This window comes from Pan troglodytes, chromosome 16 (assembly GCF_028858775.2).
Source record: "Pan troglodytes isolate AG18354 chromosome 16, NHGRI_mPanTro3-v2.0_pri, whole genome shotgun sequence".
NCBI lineage: Eukaryota > Metazoa > Chordata > Mammalia > Primates > Hominidae > Pan > Pan troglodytes.
The window spans coordinates 40,581,623-40,602,334 of record NC_072414.2 but is presented as its reverse complement, the minus strand read 5'-3'; the positions used below and the strand labels follow the sequence as shown (position 1 = coordinate 40,602,334).

General features: G+C 39.6%; 1 protein-coding gene across 2 annotated transcripts in view; it reads left to right on the top strand.

Moving 5' to 3' along the window:
* The window catches only part of FBN1 (fibrillin 1), a 235,420-nt gene that overhangs the window by 29,669 nt on the left and 185,039 nt on the right, over positions 1–20,712 (top strand). For both annotated transcript variants that reach the window (XR_008539304.2, XM_001149266.6), the window contains exons 3-6: positions 2,913–2,995; positions 5,177–5,275; positions 15,753–15,848; positions 19,589–19,684. Coding sequence is in view for 1 of the 2 variants with exons in the window: in XM_001149266.6 (XP_001149266.4) it covers positions 2,913–2,995; positions 5,177–5,275; positions 15,753–15,848; positions 19,589–19,684 (374 nt within the window). In the remaining variant the exon portion in view is untranslated. The remainder of the gene's footprint in view (positions 1–2,912; positions 2,996–5,176; positions 5,276–15,752; positions 15,849–19,588; positions 19,685–20,712) is intronic.

Sequence of the window (20,712 nt, the reverse complement as noted above, 5' to 3'; positions counted from 1 at the left end):
ATTTTAAAATGAACAGTTGTGGATGAATATTAGATAAGAAAGCAAGAGAACTCTCTCTCTGCTTCCCCAGGTTCTCATCTCTTAAGGTAACTAGGTTGAAACATTTCTGTTTTTTGTTCTTCTCATGTAACACCATCTACCATGTTTGTACCTCTGTATCTAGATTTAAACAGTACCCACTGGTTTCTTGCTTTGAAAGATGGGGACTTAGCTCACTAAAGTATCTGTACCCTCTTTCTCTCTTCTTCTTCACAACTTTAAAATATAGTTTTAGTATAACTTTTATTTATTGGTTATTTTAAAACACAGTGTAATATATATAAGACTCTGTTTCTAGGATCAGCTGCTTTATTGACTGCCACACCTTTCCTCCCAAATTGTTTCCCGAGTTGTCATCTGTCCCATTACTTTTACTCTTGTGAAGGTTTACAACATTTACATTTTCTTTTGTAACTATAGTAAATTGTAAAATCTTCCATGTTTTGGCTGTAGATTGATTCTAAACATTAAAAAAAGAATGTTTATATTACCATGCTTTTTCAAATTCCTTGGAAAATCTTTAGAATATTTTGCTTTGTAGGACTGAAATAGTTATTCTGGATCCTTTGTTTCTAAGCTTCTTCATCTTGTGTATGTGTTATGACATACACATTTTTGTCAGACACTATGTCTGTGACATATTATGTCAGACAATGTATGATTGTAGTAAAAAAAAAAAATAAAACCTTGTTATGTCAACCACAGGGCACCCTGCAAAGGCTCAGGAGTGCTCTGACACTATTCCAGGATTTGGTAGGGATTGGACTATCTCCAGCGGAGCTGTTCTAATGGGCTGTTGCTGGAGAAGGTTTGAGGTGGTTGACTTTGGCCTGGATTGTCATTTCAAATTGAGAGAACTTTTATAATAAAAGTTTGGAAGGTTTGTGTGTTCCCCTCTACCCCAGCTGTCTACCCTGACTTCCTCTCTCATTTTCCTTTCCGAGAATTTGAATTTCCCCAGGAACTTCTGGACACTCTAAAGTTTCAGGCATTACTTTGTCATGGAGGGACAAAGGGTTGAGAGCCTTTGACTTAAAATTCTCCATAACATCTTTCTTCCTTTATTCCTTGTGTTTCCACTGGCTGAGTAACCTGGGTCAGAAGATGATTCCATCAGGATGATAATGCTGCATTGCATTTTCATCATCTTTTTCATATATGAAGCTTTCATGTCCATTATTTGACATATATACACACAAGGGAGACATTTCATTATGCCATTGTACACAGAAATATACTGAGCTCACACAGGCTCTAACATTATGCACATATTTCACCTCTATCCAATCATTGCCTCTGTATTCTTAGAGAAGGCCTGGGCTGCTGGGTATGGAGTTAGGGCCCTTTCCTTGGCTCCTCCAGCTTTCTTCCTAATTCCCTTTCTGACCTCAGCATCTGTCAGTGTGAAGCATGTGTGGTGCCCTGCAGGGTGTTCCAGATTTTCTGGAGCAACAAAAGGGGTAAAGGACATAGCAAAGACCTTATGTTGGTTCCCAAACCTGCATGATGTTGAAGTAGTGAGTTCAGAGGAAATGTGGGAGGACTCTGTACTGTTTCACGTGGTCTACATATACAAAGAGAATGTGGGAGTGCACCCTAACTGAAAATACATTTTAGCTATACAGTTGTTTTTTGAAGGTTTATGCTTTTGGGTTTACAGTGTTTATACCAGTAAGCTTTGGAATTGCTCCTAGTTTGTGAAATTGATTGCAAAACATTTGACCTTCCTTATTAGCCCCTGATCACTAGCAGCTAGCATCAATGCTTAGGCCCTCAGGATACGGCAAAGTAAAACTAATGGTTGCTTCTAGGTCTGTGTGTATTATAGTCTCTGTCCTAGTTTCCAGTGTAGAAGTCATTGGATCCTTACTTAGTTGCTCCCTGAAATTGTTAAATGTGGATCATCTGGATTCTGAATGGAGTTTCTACTCCAAGACATGTGATGAACTGTCTGTAAACAAGAAACCCAGAGTGACACTGATTTTATTTTCTTGTAACTGCTGTTATCAAGTGTGTTTCCAAACTTTTTTTTTTTGGAGACAGAGTCTCACTCTGTCGCCCAGGCTGGAGTGCAGTGGTGCGATGTCAGCTCACTGCAGCCTCTGCCTCCCAGATTCAAGCGATTCTCGTGCCTCAGCCCCCCAAGTAGCTGGGACTACAGGTGCGTGCCACCATGCCAAGCTAATTTTTGTATTTTTGGTAGAGATGGGGTTTCACCATGTTGGCCAGGCTGGTCTTGAATTCATTACCTCAAGTGACCTGCCCGCCTCGGCTTCCCAAAGTGCTGGGATTACAGGCGTGAGCCACCGCGCCTGGCCTGTTTCCAAACTTTTGCTAAAGAAATATTTACATGTTTTGACCTTTATTTTTTCTGACTCATGTCAGAGTTTGCGTTCCTGTAATTTTAGTGAAAGGAAGAATATGTAAAATTATAGAGGTGAGATGGGCCATTGGAAAAAAAATTTATATATATGGCTTCAAAGTGTAGAAATGTGAAGTCTTACGTGCATTAGATTTTATTACAAACTTTCTTAACCATATTGGTAAGAAATTTATTGTTTAAGTTTATTGTCTAATTTAAGACTTGTATGGCTTCATGAATTGTGACAGAATGTGCTACATTTTGTATCTCTGGTTTTTATTTCCCTGATGGGCCATATGCATAGGTGATATTAAGGGATGTCCCTGTTGATATCACTATGTTAGTGTCCCAAGCTACCAACCCAGCATTGAGTCTCATGAGTTTGCTTTATCTGTCTGCCAGGATTCATCTTGCTTTTATAACTCAGGAATTTTTTTTCCTTTTATTTGGCCATCTCTTCCTCTTCTTCTTCTTTTTTTTGAAGTATGGAATTCTTCTGTTTTTGTTTTAGACCCAATGTCTGTGGATCACGTTATAATGCTTACTGTTGCCCTGGATGGAAAACCTTACCTGGCGGAAATCAGTGTATTGTCCGTAAGTAAATAGAAAACTTGTCATTCTGCATGTCCTTCTTTTGTTGTGTTGGTTGCATGGGGAGCCTTAGAATGTGGCCCTTTGTAACTGTACTATTAATCTGTTGATAGTACAGCCTTCCAGCTTTAAGACTTTTCTACCTTTCCAGTTTGAGAAATACATCAACTTGGTCAAACCCTGTCAAAGTTTAGTCACGGGGATACTTTGCTCGAGGTTGTGTCATTTACATATGTTGTGCCTGGCTACACAGACTATCTAATTACTTTGATGGGAGTTTGAATGAAAGGGTATTATTGCTGCTTTTCTTATTGTAATTTCTAACTTTGTTGGCCACCCACAGGCCTTACCAAACCCTGTACATTGAATTTGGGTGATTGAGGGGCCAAGAGCAGGCCTGACTCTTAGACAGAGGGGAAAGGAAGGCGATAGATCACCAGACGAAGATCAGTGGAAAGACTAAGAAAGATCTCAAATGATAACAGAGGTTCCTCTATTGATTTCTGCTGGCAAGGCAAACTTCCAGATTTCCCCAATATCCCACAAATGTTGAGTGACAAATCACATGCCAGACAAGGTGTTCTTTAATGGAGACACCAAAGTCAAATTTAGTCATGATGCCTGCCCTTCATGAGCTTTTATAGTTGTTGTACCTATGAAATAATGTCCAGTTTTCAGAAAACTCCAGTAGTATAATGGGGAAATTTAGAGCTGAAGGGACATTAAGAATCACTTAGTTCACCTTCTCACTTGGCTGACAGTGGTCAGTGGAGTATTCAATAGACTATATTGGCCAATATTTGCTTCATGACCTGAAAAAGTTTAACTGTTTCTCAATTCTTGATTTTGACCAGAAAGCATCTCCTTTATTTGGCACATTATGGTCTAAGACCAAAATTGGATCACTAAAAGAGAAATATAATGGTATTTGGATTTTTCTCAATGAACTTTATAATAGAACCCTTTCCTAGCCTTCTGTGGAGTTCTCTGAGAAATGATGTCTCCAGATATTTAAATAAATGTTTATTGGATCTTTGACAGTTTGTTTCTTAGTCGTTTCCAGTTTCCATCCTAAACTCTGGATGTTTGAATGCACTTTCTATCAAGTGTACTCTTTTAGCCTTGCATATCACGTTTGCACTTGCAAGGTTGTGCAGGAGCTTGAGGAAAAGATCATGCCTGTCATGACAAAAAGTAGTGACCAAGTGCTAGTCTGCTGATAAATATAAATCATATGCCATTTAAACTTACTGTTGTGACCACTAGCAGAGCATTTGGTACCAGCATGATATTAGTCTCTGGGTGGTATGCAAATGTTAGTATTTCTCTAAAGGTTGAATGGCTTCCTGACTGTAGAATCAGTACTCTAGCAGTAGATTCCAGCATTCTTCTCTCAGACTGTTGATGGAATTCAGAACAGGATAAAAATTAAACATTAAACATTTACAATAGGCTGGACGCGGTGGTTTACGCCTGTAATCCCAGCACTTTGAGAGGCCGAGGCAGGCGGATCACAAGGTCAGGAGATTGAGACTGTCCTGGCTAACACAGTGAAACCCTGTCTCTACTAAAAATACAAAAAATTAGCTGGGCATGGTGGCACATGCCTGTAGTCCCAGCTACTCGGGAGGCTGAGGCAGGAGAATGGCATGAACCTGGGAAACGGAGCTTGCAGTGAGCAGAGATTGCGCCACTGCACTCCAGCCTGGGTGACAGAGCGAGACTCCATCTCGAAAAACAAAACAAAACAAAACAAATTTACAATAAAATTGGCTCCCAAGAGTAATAATGTAAGTTTATATCATTAAATCTTAGAGTTAATATAATAATATATTTCTTATGATCATATAAATATGTTTAGATGCAGGATTTAATTTGTTTGTTTGGTTTTCTCTTCATAGCCTGTCCTGGGCTTTTGATGGATTGAGTGCTGTGGACTAAGCAAAGAGAGGTTGAGAACCACCGTTATTGGATAAAGGAGTTGTGGATTTTAAAGCCAGAGTTTATTTAGTTCAATAGACTTGTTTTGAAAGTGAGTACACCTGAGGCTTAAGGTCATATAAGTTATGATAGCAAAGTTCGTGAGGGACCTGAGAACCCAGGTTTCCTCATTTGAGGATTGGTCCCCTATAACAAATCGTGTTCCAAATCCATGTGCTAACAGACCTCTGGTTTTATTCACAGCCATTTGCCGGCATTCCTGTGGGGATGGATTTTGTTCGAGGCCAAATATGTGCACTTGCCCATCTGGTCAGATAGCTCCTTCCTGTGGCTCCAGATCCAGTAAGTCTAACATGTCATTATATATAATATTATTTTATGTGGTTACACCCCATTTTCTCCTAAATTTGATTTTGGCTTTCCTCTTTCCTGCAATACATTTTTTCACTAGAACATCTGCCTTCTCTGTTCTGCCCAAAATACTTGGAAAGGCTTTCCTTCATCTGGCCTCTCATTTCCCTTCTTTACTCTTTATAGGAAAATTACCTATGGGGCATAGTTACTATGAATAGTATAAAGCTTATGGCCTTTTATGTAGGTATCGCCTTATTCATCTTTGTATCTCCAGTGTAAACACCATAAAAGGTGCTCAATGAAATGGTTGTTTAATGAACATTTTTGGCTCAAGAAATCTAGGCATGCTTCCTTGTGGTACTGAAATATGAATCTGATTAAAAACTTATTTAAGACTCAAGACCCCTGCTTTACAAGAAGAAAATGTAAGAAGTCATTATGGAAGATTCTGGGGGTAATTTATAATGAAGCATAAACATATTTTTCCTTTCAGAATGTTGCCACTTTCTGTGATGCCAGATGAATATCCACAGTTCATTCTTCAGAGCCTTTTCTTGCTTGTTCTATTGTTTTTCTTTTGGGGGTTTGGGCAAGTGAGTCATAATTGGTTGTTTAAAAAGCTGAAGTTCTTGTTTGTATAAACAGCCCCTCAAAACTTTGACCGTCCCCATGGCAAAAAACGTAGGTCCCTTTTCCGTTTCTTTTTGTCCGGTAAGAAAATGCACCCCCCTTATTGTGTGTCCTATTTTGACAAAGTTTTAAAGAAAAACATTGTGGAATAAGTGCATTCTCTTTTGTTTACTGCAAGTAGAGACTTCAGTGTGTCAAGGCTCATTACCTGTTAAGAGTCTGAACATTTGAGTGTGTCTCTCACAAGCCAATTAACAGGTTAGGGCAAATTGTCCTGTGTAGCACTCTTGGTGCCCTCTTGCCTCCCTTGGCTTCATGGATGAACACAGGGGACTCTTCCTGAGAGCTTTGTATACTTTTCTGGCCAGAGAGCATGCCAGGTCTGCATGCAGGGCAAGCTGGAAGTGCTGAGGGTTAGTGGACCTAGAAGCAGACTTTTAACCAACAACAGTTGGAGAGTGGTTGGATAAGTGCCTCAGCTTCCTTGCCTCTCAGTTTGGATAACCATGAGGTTCACTCTGCACTGTCTCCTGAAGTTCCCCAGTGGGACTGAGCCCTCGCTGTTCACAGTGATAATAGATGTGATAATGTACTTTATTAGCTTCCTTCTCTTTTTGTCTCACTTTCCCCCTCTCCTATGAGTGTTTCCTAGAATTACTTTCAGAACAAACTACTTCCATTTAAATTATTGTCTCAGAATCTGCTTCTGGTGGAGCCCACACAGTAACAGCCACCTTTTACTAAATACAGCCAGTTACAATTGGGATAGAAATTCCCCTGTGGGCTGGGACTCTTGCTTATTGCACTGAATGTGTAGCATAGTTTTCCTTGATCTCAGACATGCATCTTCCGAGTAATAGCAGGTTCATTCTACGTAGCAAGGGCCCCTGAGCTGGAGGAATAGAACGAGGCAGAGAAGCCAGCTGGCAGCACATCTGGGAACATGCGGGACATCTCCGTCTCTATAAGGATGACTTCCAGGCTGCCGCTGAAGCATAAGCATCTCAGGGTTGGAAAAGAAGTGCAGTTATAAAGTTGGGAATAGACCCCATCTCTCAGATAGGTCCCTGAACCAACTAACAACATTGCACTCCTCTGGGGGAAGAAATATAGCCAGATGGCAAAACTGGGTATTAAGTTGGGAAGGTCTTCAATGATAGTGTGAACTGATAATGACTTCTCTATCGAGTAGAAATCATGAGATGTGGAGACAGGGTGTTAACAAGACCAGAGGGAAAAGCCCTGGTCCTGGTAGAATCCAAGTTAACTGTGGGGTGTGACGAGTATAGTAGTAAGATCCTGGGGCCAGATTTAGTCTAGAGACTAAAATCCAAGACTGTGGGTGGTGCTTTCTGAGGAAGTCTGAGTCATATCTATGGTACCTGGACGTTAGACAAAGTCCCCAAGTAGCTTGTGGATGAGAGTAGTGTAAGGAGGAGGTTCTGGTTTCATCAGGATCTTTGGGGTTACTTGAAATCTTTAAAATTGTTGGCTTTGATTCTCTCTGCACTAATATTGTCTAAATGGCTTGCAAAATTAAAGATGGCAAAATATTTTAAATTAAGGATAGCTGGGGATGATCAGAATTCATTTGTCATCTTTTGGAGTGATGTTCTAGGGAACAGTTGTGCCATTCATTCCACAGAACATCCTGATCACTTTGCTAACTTTCCTGCTAATAGAAGGACAATTGTACTCAGTGAAATGTTTGCATTCACTACATGTGGTTCTACTAAAAAGGATCAATTTAGATCACTGAACCAATTTTTCCTATGAAAAATTTTATACTTTTTATATGATAGGGATCAAGGAAGTCTAGGCAAGTCGTGGGACCTCAGAGAGGCTTAGTTTTCCCACTTGAATATGAACAGGATGGAAGAAGTGTTGTTCTTTCAGGTGGTTTTTGACTTGAGTGTCCTGTGACTCTGAGAATAGAAAATGATCTCTTAGTGACCTGAATGAGAGATTGCATTTCCAGAAGGTTCAAAGTACCAGCCAGTGATTCTCTTGGACAACAGGAAGTTGTGGCTTCCCTTAGTGCTGGTGGAACTCTTGACACTCGTCATTCAGCACCAGGGCAAAAAGAATGATTAGCTAGACAGGGTCAAAACAGTAGTTTTTCTAGACTTTAATTCCAGCCCTCTTTAGGACTGTTCTTTGCTATGTCAGTCTCTGAGGCTAGAGATGGATTTTGAGCAATCCTAATTGTCATAAAGACCTATCATGGTTTACTGATGTATGAATTTACTCATTCTTCTAATATGTGTATACACACATTCAAATATATATTAGCTTGTAACACTGGGATTAATAAACTCTATAACTTTACATATATATTTGTCAGTTTGGGCTGCTATAACAAAATACTATAGACTGGGTCATTTATAAACAATAAAAATGTATTTTTTTACAGTTCTAGAGGCTGGGAAGTCCAAGATCAAGAGGCCAGCAGATTACATGTCTGGTGAAGGCCTGCTCCTCCTAGATGGTGCTTTCTGTGTGTCCTCACATGGCGGAAGGGACAAACAGGTTTCCCAGGCCTTTTTTTTAATAAGGATACTAATCCTTTCATGAGGGCTCTGCCTGCATAACTTAATCACCTCCCCAAAGGCCCCACTGCTTCATACTCTCCCATTAGGGACTAAGTTTCAACATATGAATTTTGTGGGGACTCAAACATTTAGACAATAATATATATATATGTATATGTATGTGTATGTATATAATTGTCTAATTATATATATAATTATATATGATACGTTATAAAAGTTGTTTCCTATAGTTTATATTTTGTAATTTGGTATTTTCTATTTTGTAATTCCTACAGTTTATATTTTGTAATTTTGGAATCTTCTCATTCTGTTTTACTCTTTACACTTTTTTAAAGAATGCTAAAAATTAAACTTCATATTCTGAGATAATTGTAGATTTACAAACAGTTGCCTTAGTCTGTTTTCTGCTGCTATAACAGTATACCACAGACTGGATAACTTATAAGCAACAAAAGTTTACTTGGCTCGTGGTTCTGGAGGCTGGGAAGTCCAGAGCACGGCACCAATGTCTATCGAGGGCAATCCCATGGTGGAAGGCATCACATGGGGAACAAGTATGAGAGACAGACAGAAAATGGGGCTGAACTCCTGAGATGACCAACCCACTCCCGAGATAATGGCATAAATCCATTTATGAGGGCAAAGCCCTCATGACCTTATCACATCTTAAAGGTTCCACCTCTTAATACCATCACAATGATAATTAAATTTCAACATGAGTTTTGGAAGGAATATTCCAACCATGGCAGTTGTAAGAAATAATTCAGAAATATCCTGGGTATTCTTTATTTAGTTTTCCCCATGGTGACATCTTGCAAGACTATAGTGCAAGAGCAGAACCAGGATATCACAAAATCGATACAGTCAAGATACAGAATATTTCCATCACCACAGAGAGCGCTGATATTGCCCTTTTATTGTTATTTTCTTCCCAACATAATTCTCTCTCTAATTCTGACAACCACTAATCTGTTCTACATTTCTATAATTTTTTCATTTCACAAATGTTATATCAATGGAATCACAGAATATGTAACCTTTTGGAAGTGGCTTTTTTCACTCATCAGAATTCTCTGGAGAGTCATCTAGGTTGTTGCAGTATGAACAGCTTGTTATTTTTTATTACTGAGTAGTAGTACATGCTATGGATGTACCAGAAGTTTGTTTGGCCATTCACCTATTGAAGGGCATCTGAGTTGTCATCAGTTTTTTTTTCTTTATTATTTGAACTAAGCTGCTATGAATATTTGTGTACAAGTTTGTGGTGTGAACACAAATCTTATGTTGTCTGGGATAAATACTCAGAAATGCAATTTCTAGATTGTATGATAGTTTCATGTTTAGCATTTTAAGAACTGTCAAACTGTTTTTGGAGTCGCCGTATGTACCATTTTGCATTCTCACCAGCAGTGTATGAATGACCCAGTTTCTCTGCATCCTTACCAGCTTTTGGTGTTGTCTTTATTTTTTATTTTAGCTATTCTGATTGCTGTGTAGTCATCTCTTACTGTGGTTTCAATTTGCATTTCCCTATTGGATAGTGATGTCAAACATCTTTTTATGTGCTTATTGCCACCTGTATATCTTTTTCAGTGAAAGGTCTCTTTATATCTTTTGTCCAGATTCTTATTTTTAATTAAAATAATTTTTTTAGACGGGGTCTTACTCTGTCACCCAGGTTGGAGTACAGTGGCGCGATCTCAGCTCACTGCAACCTCCGTCTCCCAGGCTCAAGTTATCCTCCCACCTCAGCCTCCTGAGTAGCTGGGACTACAGGGGCACACCACCATGCCCCACTAAGTTTTTTGTATTTTTGGTAGAGACAGGGTTTTGCCATGCTGCCCAGGCTGGTCTTGAACTCCTGAGCTCAAGCAGTCTGCATGCCTTGGGCTCCCAAAGTGTTGGGATTACAGGCATGAGCCACTGTGCCTGGCCTCTTTTGCCCAGATGCTAATTGAATTGTTTGTTATTTCATTATTGAGTTTTGAGAATTCTTTGTATATTCTAAATACTAGCTGTTTGTCAGATATGTGATTTGCAGGCATTTTATCACACTCTGTAGCTTGCTTTTTAATATTTTTAATGGGATCTTTCATAGAGCAAATGTTTTCAAATTTGAGTAAGTCTAACTTATCAGTTTTCCCTTTACTGGATCATGCTTTCATTGTCAAGTCTAGGAATGCTTTGTCTACTCCTAGATTCTGAAGATTTTCTCCAACTTTTTTCTGATAGTTTCATAGTTTTATTTTTATTTACTTATTCTTTGAGACAGGGTCTTGCTCTGCCACCCAGATGGGTAGGCAGATTTTCCCCACTTTATCCTTTTTTTGTTTTAGCTATTCTAGTTCTTTTCTGTAAAAACTGTAGATTAATCTTGTCTATATTTACAAAACCTTTTAGGATTTTGATAGGAATTGCATCAAACCTTTATATCAATTTGGGGCCCTTTATACTTTTCAAACCCCTTATAGTTTGATCACATTTTCTCATTTAATTTACTTCAATTCAATGAGAGTGTCAGCAGGACCGGTCGCAGACAAAACCTCTCGGACACCGGTTTTAGGAAGGGGCTTTAATCAGCTGGGAGCAAGAGTTTGGGGCATTTGTACTCCCAATGCAAATCTGAGCTCTAAGGGTGTAAGAAGGCCAACAGAACAATTCTAGACCAGTGTGTTAGCAAGTTTGAGGGAGTATGGTGCAACCAAATCCTGAAAGTGTGGGGACATTCAGAGGAAGGGAAGGTGGTGCTTTAGCCAGTCTGGAAGAAGTCCTCCTTGAAAAAGCTTTTCAGGGAAGTGTGGGATTTATATGGACTGGGAGGAGAAGCATGCATGGAATCTACTCAGACTTGTCCTTAGAAATGGTTGAACTCTTTGCTTTCTAGTCCACCCTTTATGGAAGCACCTTTATCACTACTGTCATTTAACTTGTCCTTCTCTGCAGCTTTTCCAGCTTGGCTAGATTTTTTTTGTTGTTTGTTTGTTTGAGAATTTTAGTGAAGTTTCTCTTCCAAGCTGTGTGTCTTTAGGCATCCCCAGACATCTGTTCACTTAAGGGAAATGCCATTGCTGTTATCCCTCTAAATGAAAATTGTTTTTATCCTGCAGTGACTCTGATTGTCCCTGTGGACTGTTGTCTCAGGTGTAGAGTCCAGAAGTTAGTCTAGCTGTTTAATTTGTCTGTCTGTGCTTTTCCTAGTACCTAAATTAAAATCACATGTTCGTCATACAAATGCTTATGTGCAAATTGCTCCCAGTGTTCTTCCTGCCAGTTGTGCCTGATGATGGCAGGTCTTTAGAATCATTCCAAACATAATGCATCCCAAAGAAAATCATTACCTGAGGTATTGAGATCCAAGTGCCAGCCCTGCCTCTCTCTCATTCCCATAGCGTGCTCACATTGTTCTTTTCTGATGAATCATTTAAGAACTAATCTGTGCTGGGCTGTAATCTAAAGAAAATTTCTTCTGCTCTTTCTGGCCGATGCTGCCAAATGAAAGACGTTCAGTAAGTCACTGTTGAATGACTGAAATGACTGACTGACATCTGATATGAACACAAAATTAATTTGGGATCTTTTATGGATATGGGGAGATGGCAACATTTTCTGTTAGCTCTGGGTTATTGAGCCTTACATGAAACCCTTTACGGCTGTCTGCTCATCTTCAACGGCAGGTCCTCACTGGGACCCTAGGACTCTCAGGGTTCGCTGCATATGGCAGGATCAGTGCACTTTGATTCCTCTAGTGTTTTCAATTTCTAGTAAAATCTTAACACAGATTCAATTTAGGAATATCTTCTGACTTGGGGTACTTAGTGCATCCAGTAAAGAATACAGCATCATTATGGGTGTAGGAGGAACCCCTAGTTTTCAGTTGGCTTTTTTAAGAGACGTAGAACTTGGTCTCCTAATTATGATACATCTAGAATTCTTGTTCAAATCAGTATAAATTTAGAATATGCATCAATGGCAGGACTGAATCCAAAATAAAACCCATTTGGGTATATATTCTCTGTAAACTATTTCCTGCATGTACAGTGAAACTGCGTATCTAGTTCTTTCACTTCCCCACAGAAATCCTGAGCGACTGCTCCCACCTTTATCGGAATGCTTTATTCCCCACTAAAGATCTAAGACTCACAACGAATACAAAGTTTCCCATGGTTAACACGGTGGCAAAGCAAGTGATTCAGAGCCTATTACCTGTGCTGAGCCTGCCTCCTCCTGGCTTCCCCCAAGGATTCATGCATATGGTTCCTTGATGTCGTCTTGTTTCACAAGTCTGAATGAGTGCTTTTATTTTTTAAAGAAAGAATATTTTATGCTGGAAAAGGTTTGCCTGAAAGACAGGGTAAAAAATATATATCAGGGAGATTTATTATATTGCATTTAATTATAAACTTACCATTCTTGCCAGAAAGAAGAATTCATTCTGATTTTCAACTTGAACAAATAATGTAAAGTCACTAAACTACTGTTAGCTTTTTTATCTCAAAGTAGTTAAATGGCTTTGTTGCTCATGTGGGAATGGAAATTAGCTCTTGGCATGAACTGCTTTAATTGAAATCAGTTTGAAGGCTGAGTTCCTATGCTGCTTGACAGATGACATCATTTCCTGTGCTTTTCCCAATCCTCACTGTTTTTCTAAGATAGGATGAAGCTAAGTTTAACTTCAAATTTTAAAGCAACTATACACCTTTTCATGACCTACTTAGAATATTATTCAAAGTTTTCACTAAATCATTTTTTTTCTTTGTATACGTATAGACAGATTTTTAGTTAAAAAAGCATCTTGGCTGAGATGTTTTAACGGAATCATAAGAGCCTAAAATAACTGCAATCAGTTTCCGGGGTTGCTTAATTTCATTACTCCAACAAAGGAGTTATTTCTGCATTCATACATGGGGAAACAAAGATAAAAATATTTTTAATAGCAACCTACTTAATAGGGCTGTATAAGTGCTTCGGACACAATGGACAACTTCTAAGTCTCAGTTTGGTCTTTGGGCATAGCTTTTGATGTCATCATCAGGCAGCATGAGTTAAGTAAATAAAAATTAATTTAGCACAGTTTTATACAGCACTTACATATAAAGCAAGGTGCTACTCTAGGCACTTAAGAGGTATTGCATAATTAATGCTCTCCCACTCCCCACTCTCAAGAAGTTTTTAAACAAATGAGGTGGGGCAAAATAAGTAAAAATAGGCTGGATTATATAATATATGCTTCAAAAGAGAAATATGAAGTAATTGGAAAGGAGAGAGGGCTCACATTTGGTTTGGGAGGTATCAGAAAAGATTAGTGGAAAGAAGCAATATTTGAAATGGGTTTTGGAGATAGATAGGATTTCAGGTTTGGGGGAGAACTGTGTGTGTGTTGTGTTGGGGTTTAGGAGTTAGGGGCAAGAAGACAAAGAGGCAGGTAAGAGAGAGGGTTCTACAGAGGGACTAGGACAAGGAAAGTGCCGGGTGTTTTGCATGGCACATAGTAGGCACTCAGAAATGTTCGTTGAGTGAATGAATGACTGATAAGTAGATCAGGGGATAGAGTCATAGGACATAGTGGGCATGTGCCAAGGAGCCTCGAAAGATGCCTGGGGCCATGCTGAGGGGACCGTGAATGTGGAGAGATGGAGGTGGCTCTAGTTCAGTAGAAACAGGCCTTTGATGGTGTTTCAGTGTGTGGCATGTTCTTGAAAAGGCATTTAACTTTCAACTCGACCTAACTTCTTTGTGCTGTAAAAGGGTATAGAAGATAGTGGGTTCTCCACTTTTCTTCCCTGTTGGCAGGCTGAGATTTGTGTAGCTCCTTATAAAAATTGTCCCTTTCTCCTGAAGTCAAGTAGCCACTTTTCAATACCGTGGCTGAGGATTCCTAACAAGGGGTAATGGACAGGGTGGCTGTTGGGAGGAATCTTCTATTTGCTCTGAAGAGAAGATTTGGCCCCTGTGCTTCAGGAAGAGTGAGCATAAACAGCAGATTTCTGCTTTTGTGTAGAAAGAAGATATTCTCTTCTCTTTAGCTAAAATTATCGAACCTTCTTCCCTGAGAATTTACTCCCACAACTTGGAGGACCAGACAGAATAAGCCAAACCTCCAAAGCCCAATCCTGGCCTCCATGTGTAGGCAGGTATCAACAAGGATTAGTGGTTAATTCAATCAAGCTTTGGACTAGGAAATAGCCTAGGATTTTGAAAGTGCTATTAGCATTCCTAAATTACTGACCTAGAGATAGCCTGAACACTGGAGAAATGAGAGCACTTGCCTGTGCTGTTGTCATTGCTCACTATGAGCCCGTGGCTGTCTTTTACTCCAGCCTCTCTGAGTGTCTCATTGTCTGGGGTCTAAGGCTGTCAGCCCATGGTCTTTCTACCCTGGGCCCCGAAATGAACACTTCTGTAGGTGAAAATGAGGATCTTATTTAGTTTGAGGTTACAGTTTAAACAAGCAACTCTTTCTCAGGCAAATCCAGCTGTCCCTGTCATCAGGCAGTGTTGTCATTAAATGTCTTTGTACGTATTTTCTTTTTTCTCTATTCTGCCTCTAAAATTTCTTTTAACAAAATTCTTTGGAATTTGCTACTCTTAACTGTTCCCCTGTGCCATCTACCTGGGATTCTAAATCTTTTCACGGGAAAATTATTGCCATCATAATCTTGTCTCATATGGTTACTCAAGGCAATACTTTCTTGTTGGTATAAATTACAGAAATGACATTGAGTTGTAATTTCTGTTAAATTAAAGAAGTCATTTAGCACTATTAAAGTGAATGCCAAAGAAACAATTGCATTGCATGGTAAATGATTTTTTTTTCTTTCTTTCGCTCGCTCTGTCACTCAGGCTGGAGTACAGTGGTGCGATCTCCGCTCACTACAACCTCTGCCCCCCCAGGTTCAAGAGATTCTCTTGCCTCAGCCTCCGGAGTGGCTGGGATTACAGGCATGCGCCATTACGCCTGGCTAATTTTTGTATTTTTAGTAGGGATGGGGTTTCACCATGTTGGCCAGGCTGGTCTCAAACTCCTGACCTCAGGTGATCCGCCTACCTTGGCCTCCCAAAGTGTTGGGATTACAGGCATGAGCCACTGCGCCTAGCCAGTAAATGATTTTACACACACAAATAATATGTTTAGCATTCTCAGTTAGGTCATTATCAGGTAAAAATAGATGAATCCTGATAAGCTATTTGATTTTCTCTTCAAATAACTACAAATCAACTCCTGTGAGCTGTGGCAATCTATGCATTTAAGTTGCAAAAGTGAATTCTTCTTCTTTTTTTTCAAGTACAACACTGCAATATTCGCTGTATGAATGGAGGTAGCTGCAGTGATGATCACTGTCTATGCCAGAAAGGATACATAGGGACTCACTGTGGACAACGTAAGTACACTGTAGTTATAAGTATTCTAGATGTTAACCTGTTTGTAGACAAGTAGAATAAAGAGATAAGTGCTGATGGATTTTCTTTGATTACCTGGGACACAGCATGTTTACAAGTGTCCAGTGACCTTTACAGATGAACAAATCACTTACTCAAAAAACTTAGCACCAAATTTCCAATTGGAACCTTGATTGGTTACAGGTTGTTTGATTCATTTTCCTCTCATTTACCTTCACCACCTTGATTTCTAGTCACCACCAAAGGAGCAGAATTCTTGTTCATTCCAGACGCGTACCTTCCACTCACTTGCTGAACTTCAACACTTGGATTTTCAGGAAGCATCTCAAATAAAATATTTCAAAACTCAGCCTCATCATTCTCTCTAAACATGTCCTTTATCTTGATTGGTGGTATCTGCATCCCTCTCATTTCCTAATCTAGATTCTGCTACTGAAGTACTTATCACATGGTGTTCAGTTTGAAGGTTCATTTGCACACACCATTTATTGTATCTACTTTCTACCAGTCCCTGTGCTTTGCAGAAGACGAACATTCTTTTTAAAAACCTTGTTTTTTTTTTGTTACTTTAAGATGAACATATATACCCTACAGAAAATTTGGAAAAGTTTAAAAATACAAAAAGTAAAATTATTCGTGATTTCATCATTCCAGATAGTATCTTCTAGACTTGTAATGCATATTTGGTACGTGAGTTCTTACTGTATATATAGTTTTTGTACCACTTTTTCACTTAATATTTTATTCAAAGTATGCTCATTACACATTTTAAAATACATTTTAATAGTTGCCTAGTACTCTATTACCTGGATGTTTGACTGTTTATTTAATGAATCCTCAATGGTGGGCGTTATTCAGGGCGTTTCTAATTTTTGCTTTTGTGTACATATTTATTAGGATTAATAATGTTATTATAAATAAACAAAAATGTAGAGAATGCCCTAGTGACCATCTGTGTTAGTCTGTTTTCATGCTGCTGATAAAGACATACCCAAGACTGGCCAATTTATAAAAGAAAGAGGTTTATTGGACTTACAGTTCCACATGGCTGGGGAGGCTTCATAATCATGGTGGAAGGCAGGGAGCAACAAGTCACGTCTTAGATGGATGGCAGCAGGCAGAAAGAGCTTGTGCAGGAAAACTCCCCCTTATGATAACCATCAGATCTTGTGAGACTTACTGTTATGGGAACAGCATGGGAAAGAGACCTGCCCCCATGATTCAATTACTTCCCACCTCCTACAACATATGAGAATTCAAGATGAGATTTGGGTGGTGACACAGCCAAACTGTATCACCATCCACACACTGCAGTGGGAGAAGAATATTGGTTGAGTTTTGTGTAGCCCAGCCTGGAGAGAGGAGAGGCAGCCTCCGCAGTGTGGGTGATCCTTGGGCTGAGTCTTGAGGGATGGGTAGGAGCTTACCTGTCAGATGATGGGGAATGGACCTTTTGGGCAGATGGTAGAGCATGACCAAAGCACCAGCACAAGACACAGCAAGGGATGTGGGACATAGCAAGTGCTTTGGTGTTGCTAGAGCTTAAATGCAGAGGAGAGTGAGGGGAAAGGAAGTAAGGTCAGATAGGATGTCATGGGCCAGGTTTTGATGCCTTTATACATACTATGTTTTCTTCCAAAGTAGGGCCAGGAAAGAGGAGTGAGACCACAACAATAAACAACACTAACAACATCAATAACATACATCTTTTCAGTTACTCTGTGCTTACTGTGTGCTAGGCACATTTTAGAACTCTATGTGTGTTAACTCATTTAATATGACAACAACTCTTTGTGTTAGAGGACATTAATGTTACCCTCTGGCAGATGAGGGAACTGGAACACAGGGACCTCAGTAGTTCCTCTAAGGGTATATAGATGGTAATCGGCAGAGTTGGGGTTGGAACCCAAGCAGTCTGACTCCATAGCCCATGTGTTTACTCTTGTGAAATACCAACCTTATTACCCTTCACTTATGAAGGTTTACAGTGAGAAAGATCACAGTGTGGAAGCGCAACTGGAGGAGGACAAAACAGGAGCAGGAAGACAAGTCCTAACTAAGGCTATGGCTGTGGAGATGGCAAGATAGGGCTGGATCCCGAGGCATTCCAGGAGAATCAGGAGGGGCTGCTGGGCATCTCTTCTGCTCACCTTGGTGCTCCCTGAGGGAGTTTAGCCCAATGCCCAACACACAAGTGCTTAATTAACACTGGCAGAATTAGAAAACTTTTCCTAAACTTCAGCTTCCTCATCTGTAATCTGGGAGGGTTGGCTTAGGCAAGCTCAAAATTTCTTTTCTGTTTAGAAGCTCTTCATTCTCCCTGACTATAAATCAAGAGGCAAAGAAGACAGTTAATTTACATAAACCTCTCTGGTTATATGATGAGTAATGGCCTCCTGCCATAATTTTTGGTTAAAAAGGGTTGTGTCAGTTCAGGTCCTCTTATGCCAAGAAAATATCAAGACAGAATTAGACATAAAAGAGAATTTATTGGGGAAAAGACCCGTGAAGAATAAAGGAAAGAGGAAGCAGAAGTAGGAGGGAATGGTCTTCAGACCATGATGCCTGTCTGATCCTGTGCAAGGAGGGAGGGAAGGAAGGACAATTGCATAGAAGGAACTTCAGCCTGTAGTGCAGCTCCAAAAAGCCTTAGCCAGGTTGATGGAGAACCCAGGGCAAAAAGTGCCCATCAAAGAGTTCCATGATGGGTGGAAATAGCCAGGCTTTAGTATCCTAATGCTGTGTTTAGTCATTGGCTGTGAGCCTGCCCTTGACATGAACATTGCAGCAGATCTGAAGGTACAGCAGCTGGAAGTGGTCTGCCAGCTAAACTTGCAGGAGATTCTCTTGAGGGAAAGTATGAGTGGCTCAACTTCATGGCTGCTATAGGGTAATGTATGGAAAAATGTATAGAAAATATATAAGGAGCAAGGAATTTGAATGGAGGTTTTGGGGGAGCCTCATGGAGCAGTAAGATTTCAGCTGGGCTTTGAAGAGTGGGTGGAACTGACATATTTGGCAGAGAAGAGCCTGCCACGCATGACGAAGATGCCTAGCAAGAGCCCATGCATGCACGAGTTACAGGAACTTGTACAAAGAGGAGTTGTTCAGCACATGAACTTTCAATTCTTATTTTAATGTCATTTGTAACAAGCAAAATATCCTGCCCTGAAGCATCTCTAGATTTACTGCTCCAATAGTTTCCATAAGTTCTGTTATAACTCTCAGTTGGATTTTCATTATGGTACTTAAATTACTGAAGATCATTAGTAGTATTTTGTTGTTTGCAGTTAATTGTGCAATTGAACATGCTACATTTCTGTAACGGTGACATCAGAGGGGCTGATATTTCCCCTCATGGGAGCCCTGTTGCAATTAAACGTAAATCATAAGCAAAAGAGTCTTTGCTAACACACAGTTCCCATTCAGTGACATCTCTTAGAAACCACTGTTTTCGAGGTTAAACTGAAAGCATTGCTCAGATGCTTCACGGAATGAGACCATCAGCATTAACATAGATACAAACTCATCTATTCCAGGCAGCTTTACCTAAGAGTGGACTGAGGAATATCTGAGTATGTGTAACTGTAGAGTGACCGTTCAAAACAAACACCAGGGTGACTTTAGACATTTTATTGTTGTCCTTCCAGAGGACCACAAGTGTTACTTCATTAGCATTTATTTTCAGGTAAAGCGTCTCAGCTCTCTCCTTATTTTACAGCTGTTTGTGAAAGTGGCTGTCTCAATGGAGGAAGGTGTGTGGCCCCAAATCGATGTGCATGCACTTACGGATTTACTGGACCCCAGTGTGAAAGAGGTAATGGTTTTTAAAATCATTTACATAAAGACATGCTGGTACCTAAAGCTGTTACTAATTTGCACAGACATTGGGTCTGCATGGCTACTTCCTGAATGTTGCTGAGCTTTGAGGGGATTTCTCAGTTGTCATTGGGAAGGTCCCTAGGATGACAAGACAGCGGCCCTGGATCTATGCATGATATTCGGCAATGTTTGTCAGTCCAAGTTTACCTAAATTCAGTTATTTGCTAATTTGGTGGTACTCAGTTATGAGCGTATACATAATTACCAGTTGGCATCAGGATAAAAAGGGGAGAACTTTCTTCTGTAAGGGTAAGGATTAAGCTCTTTATTATGCCAGTGAATTAAGTGGTCTTGAACAAAACATATGTATGGAAAGGGAGAATTTCAGTATGAAAAGCACACCTAAAGATCTGTTGGACCTGTTGGGGGCTGTAGAGGTGTACAAGCTCAGCATTCAACACTCACCATAGATATATTGAGTGTCTGCTGAGAAGCTACTTTGTGTAGATGGTTTATTCAGTACTCATTGCAGCCTGCTAGAGTGTGTAGAATTATCCTTAATTTTGCATATGAGAAGATGAAGGCACAAAGAGGTCCAGGGATGTCCCCAAGGCCACATACATAAGAAACCTTTAATTTGAATGTGTGTTTTGTCTCTTCAAGTCTAATGTTTACTGCTGCTCTTAATTAAAAGAAACATTCTACCTGATTTGCCTACCTAAAAATACAAGTATGATATTGAGATATGTGTGGATATGCAATATTCTTAAGTTTTTTTCCCTGAACTTTGGTCTTACTAATAATCTTGTCTCTACATTTATAGATTTTTTTCTCATCATCCCTAGTTTTATAATGAAAGTTTAGAAGTTTTATGTTACACAAAACTGCAATTGAAAATTTGCATGAACTTTTAAACTGCAGTAATCACTTTTAGCCAAAGTTGTATAGACATCTTATTCTAAGATGGAAAGTAAAGATTCAGTAGCAGATGTTGAATATGTCATTTAAAACCTGTAATAGAGG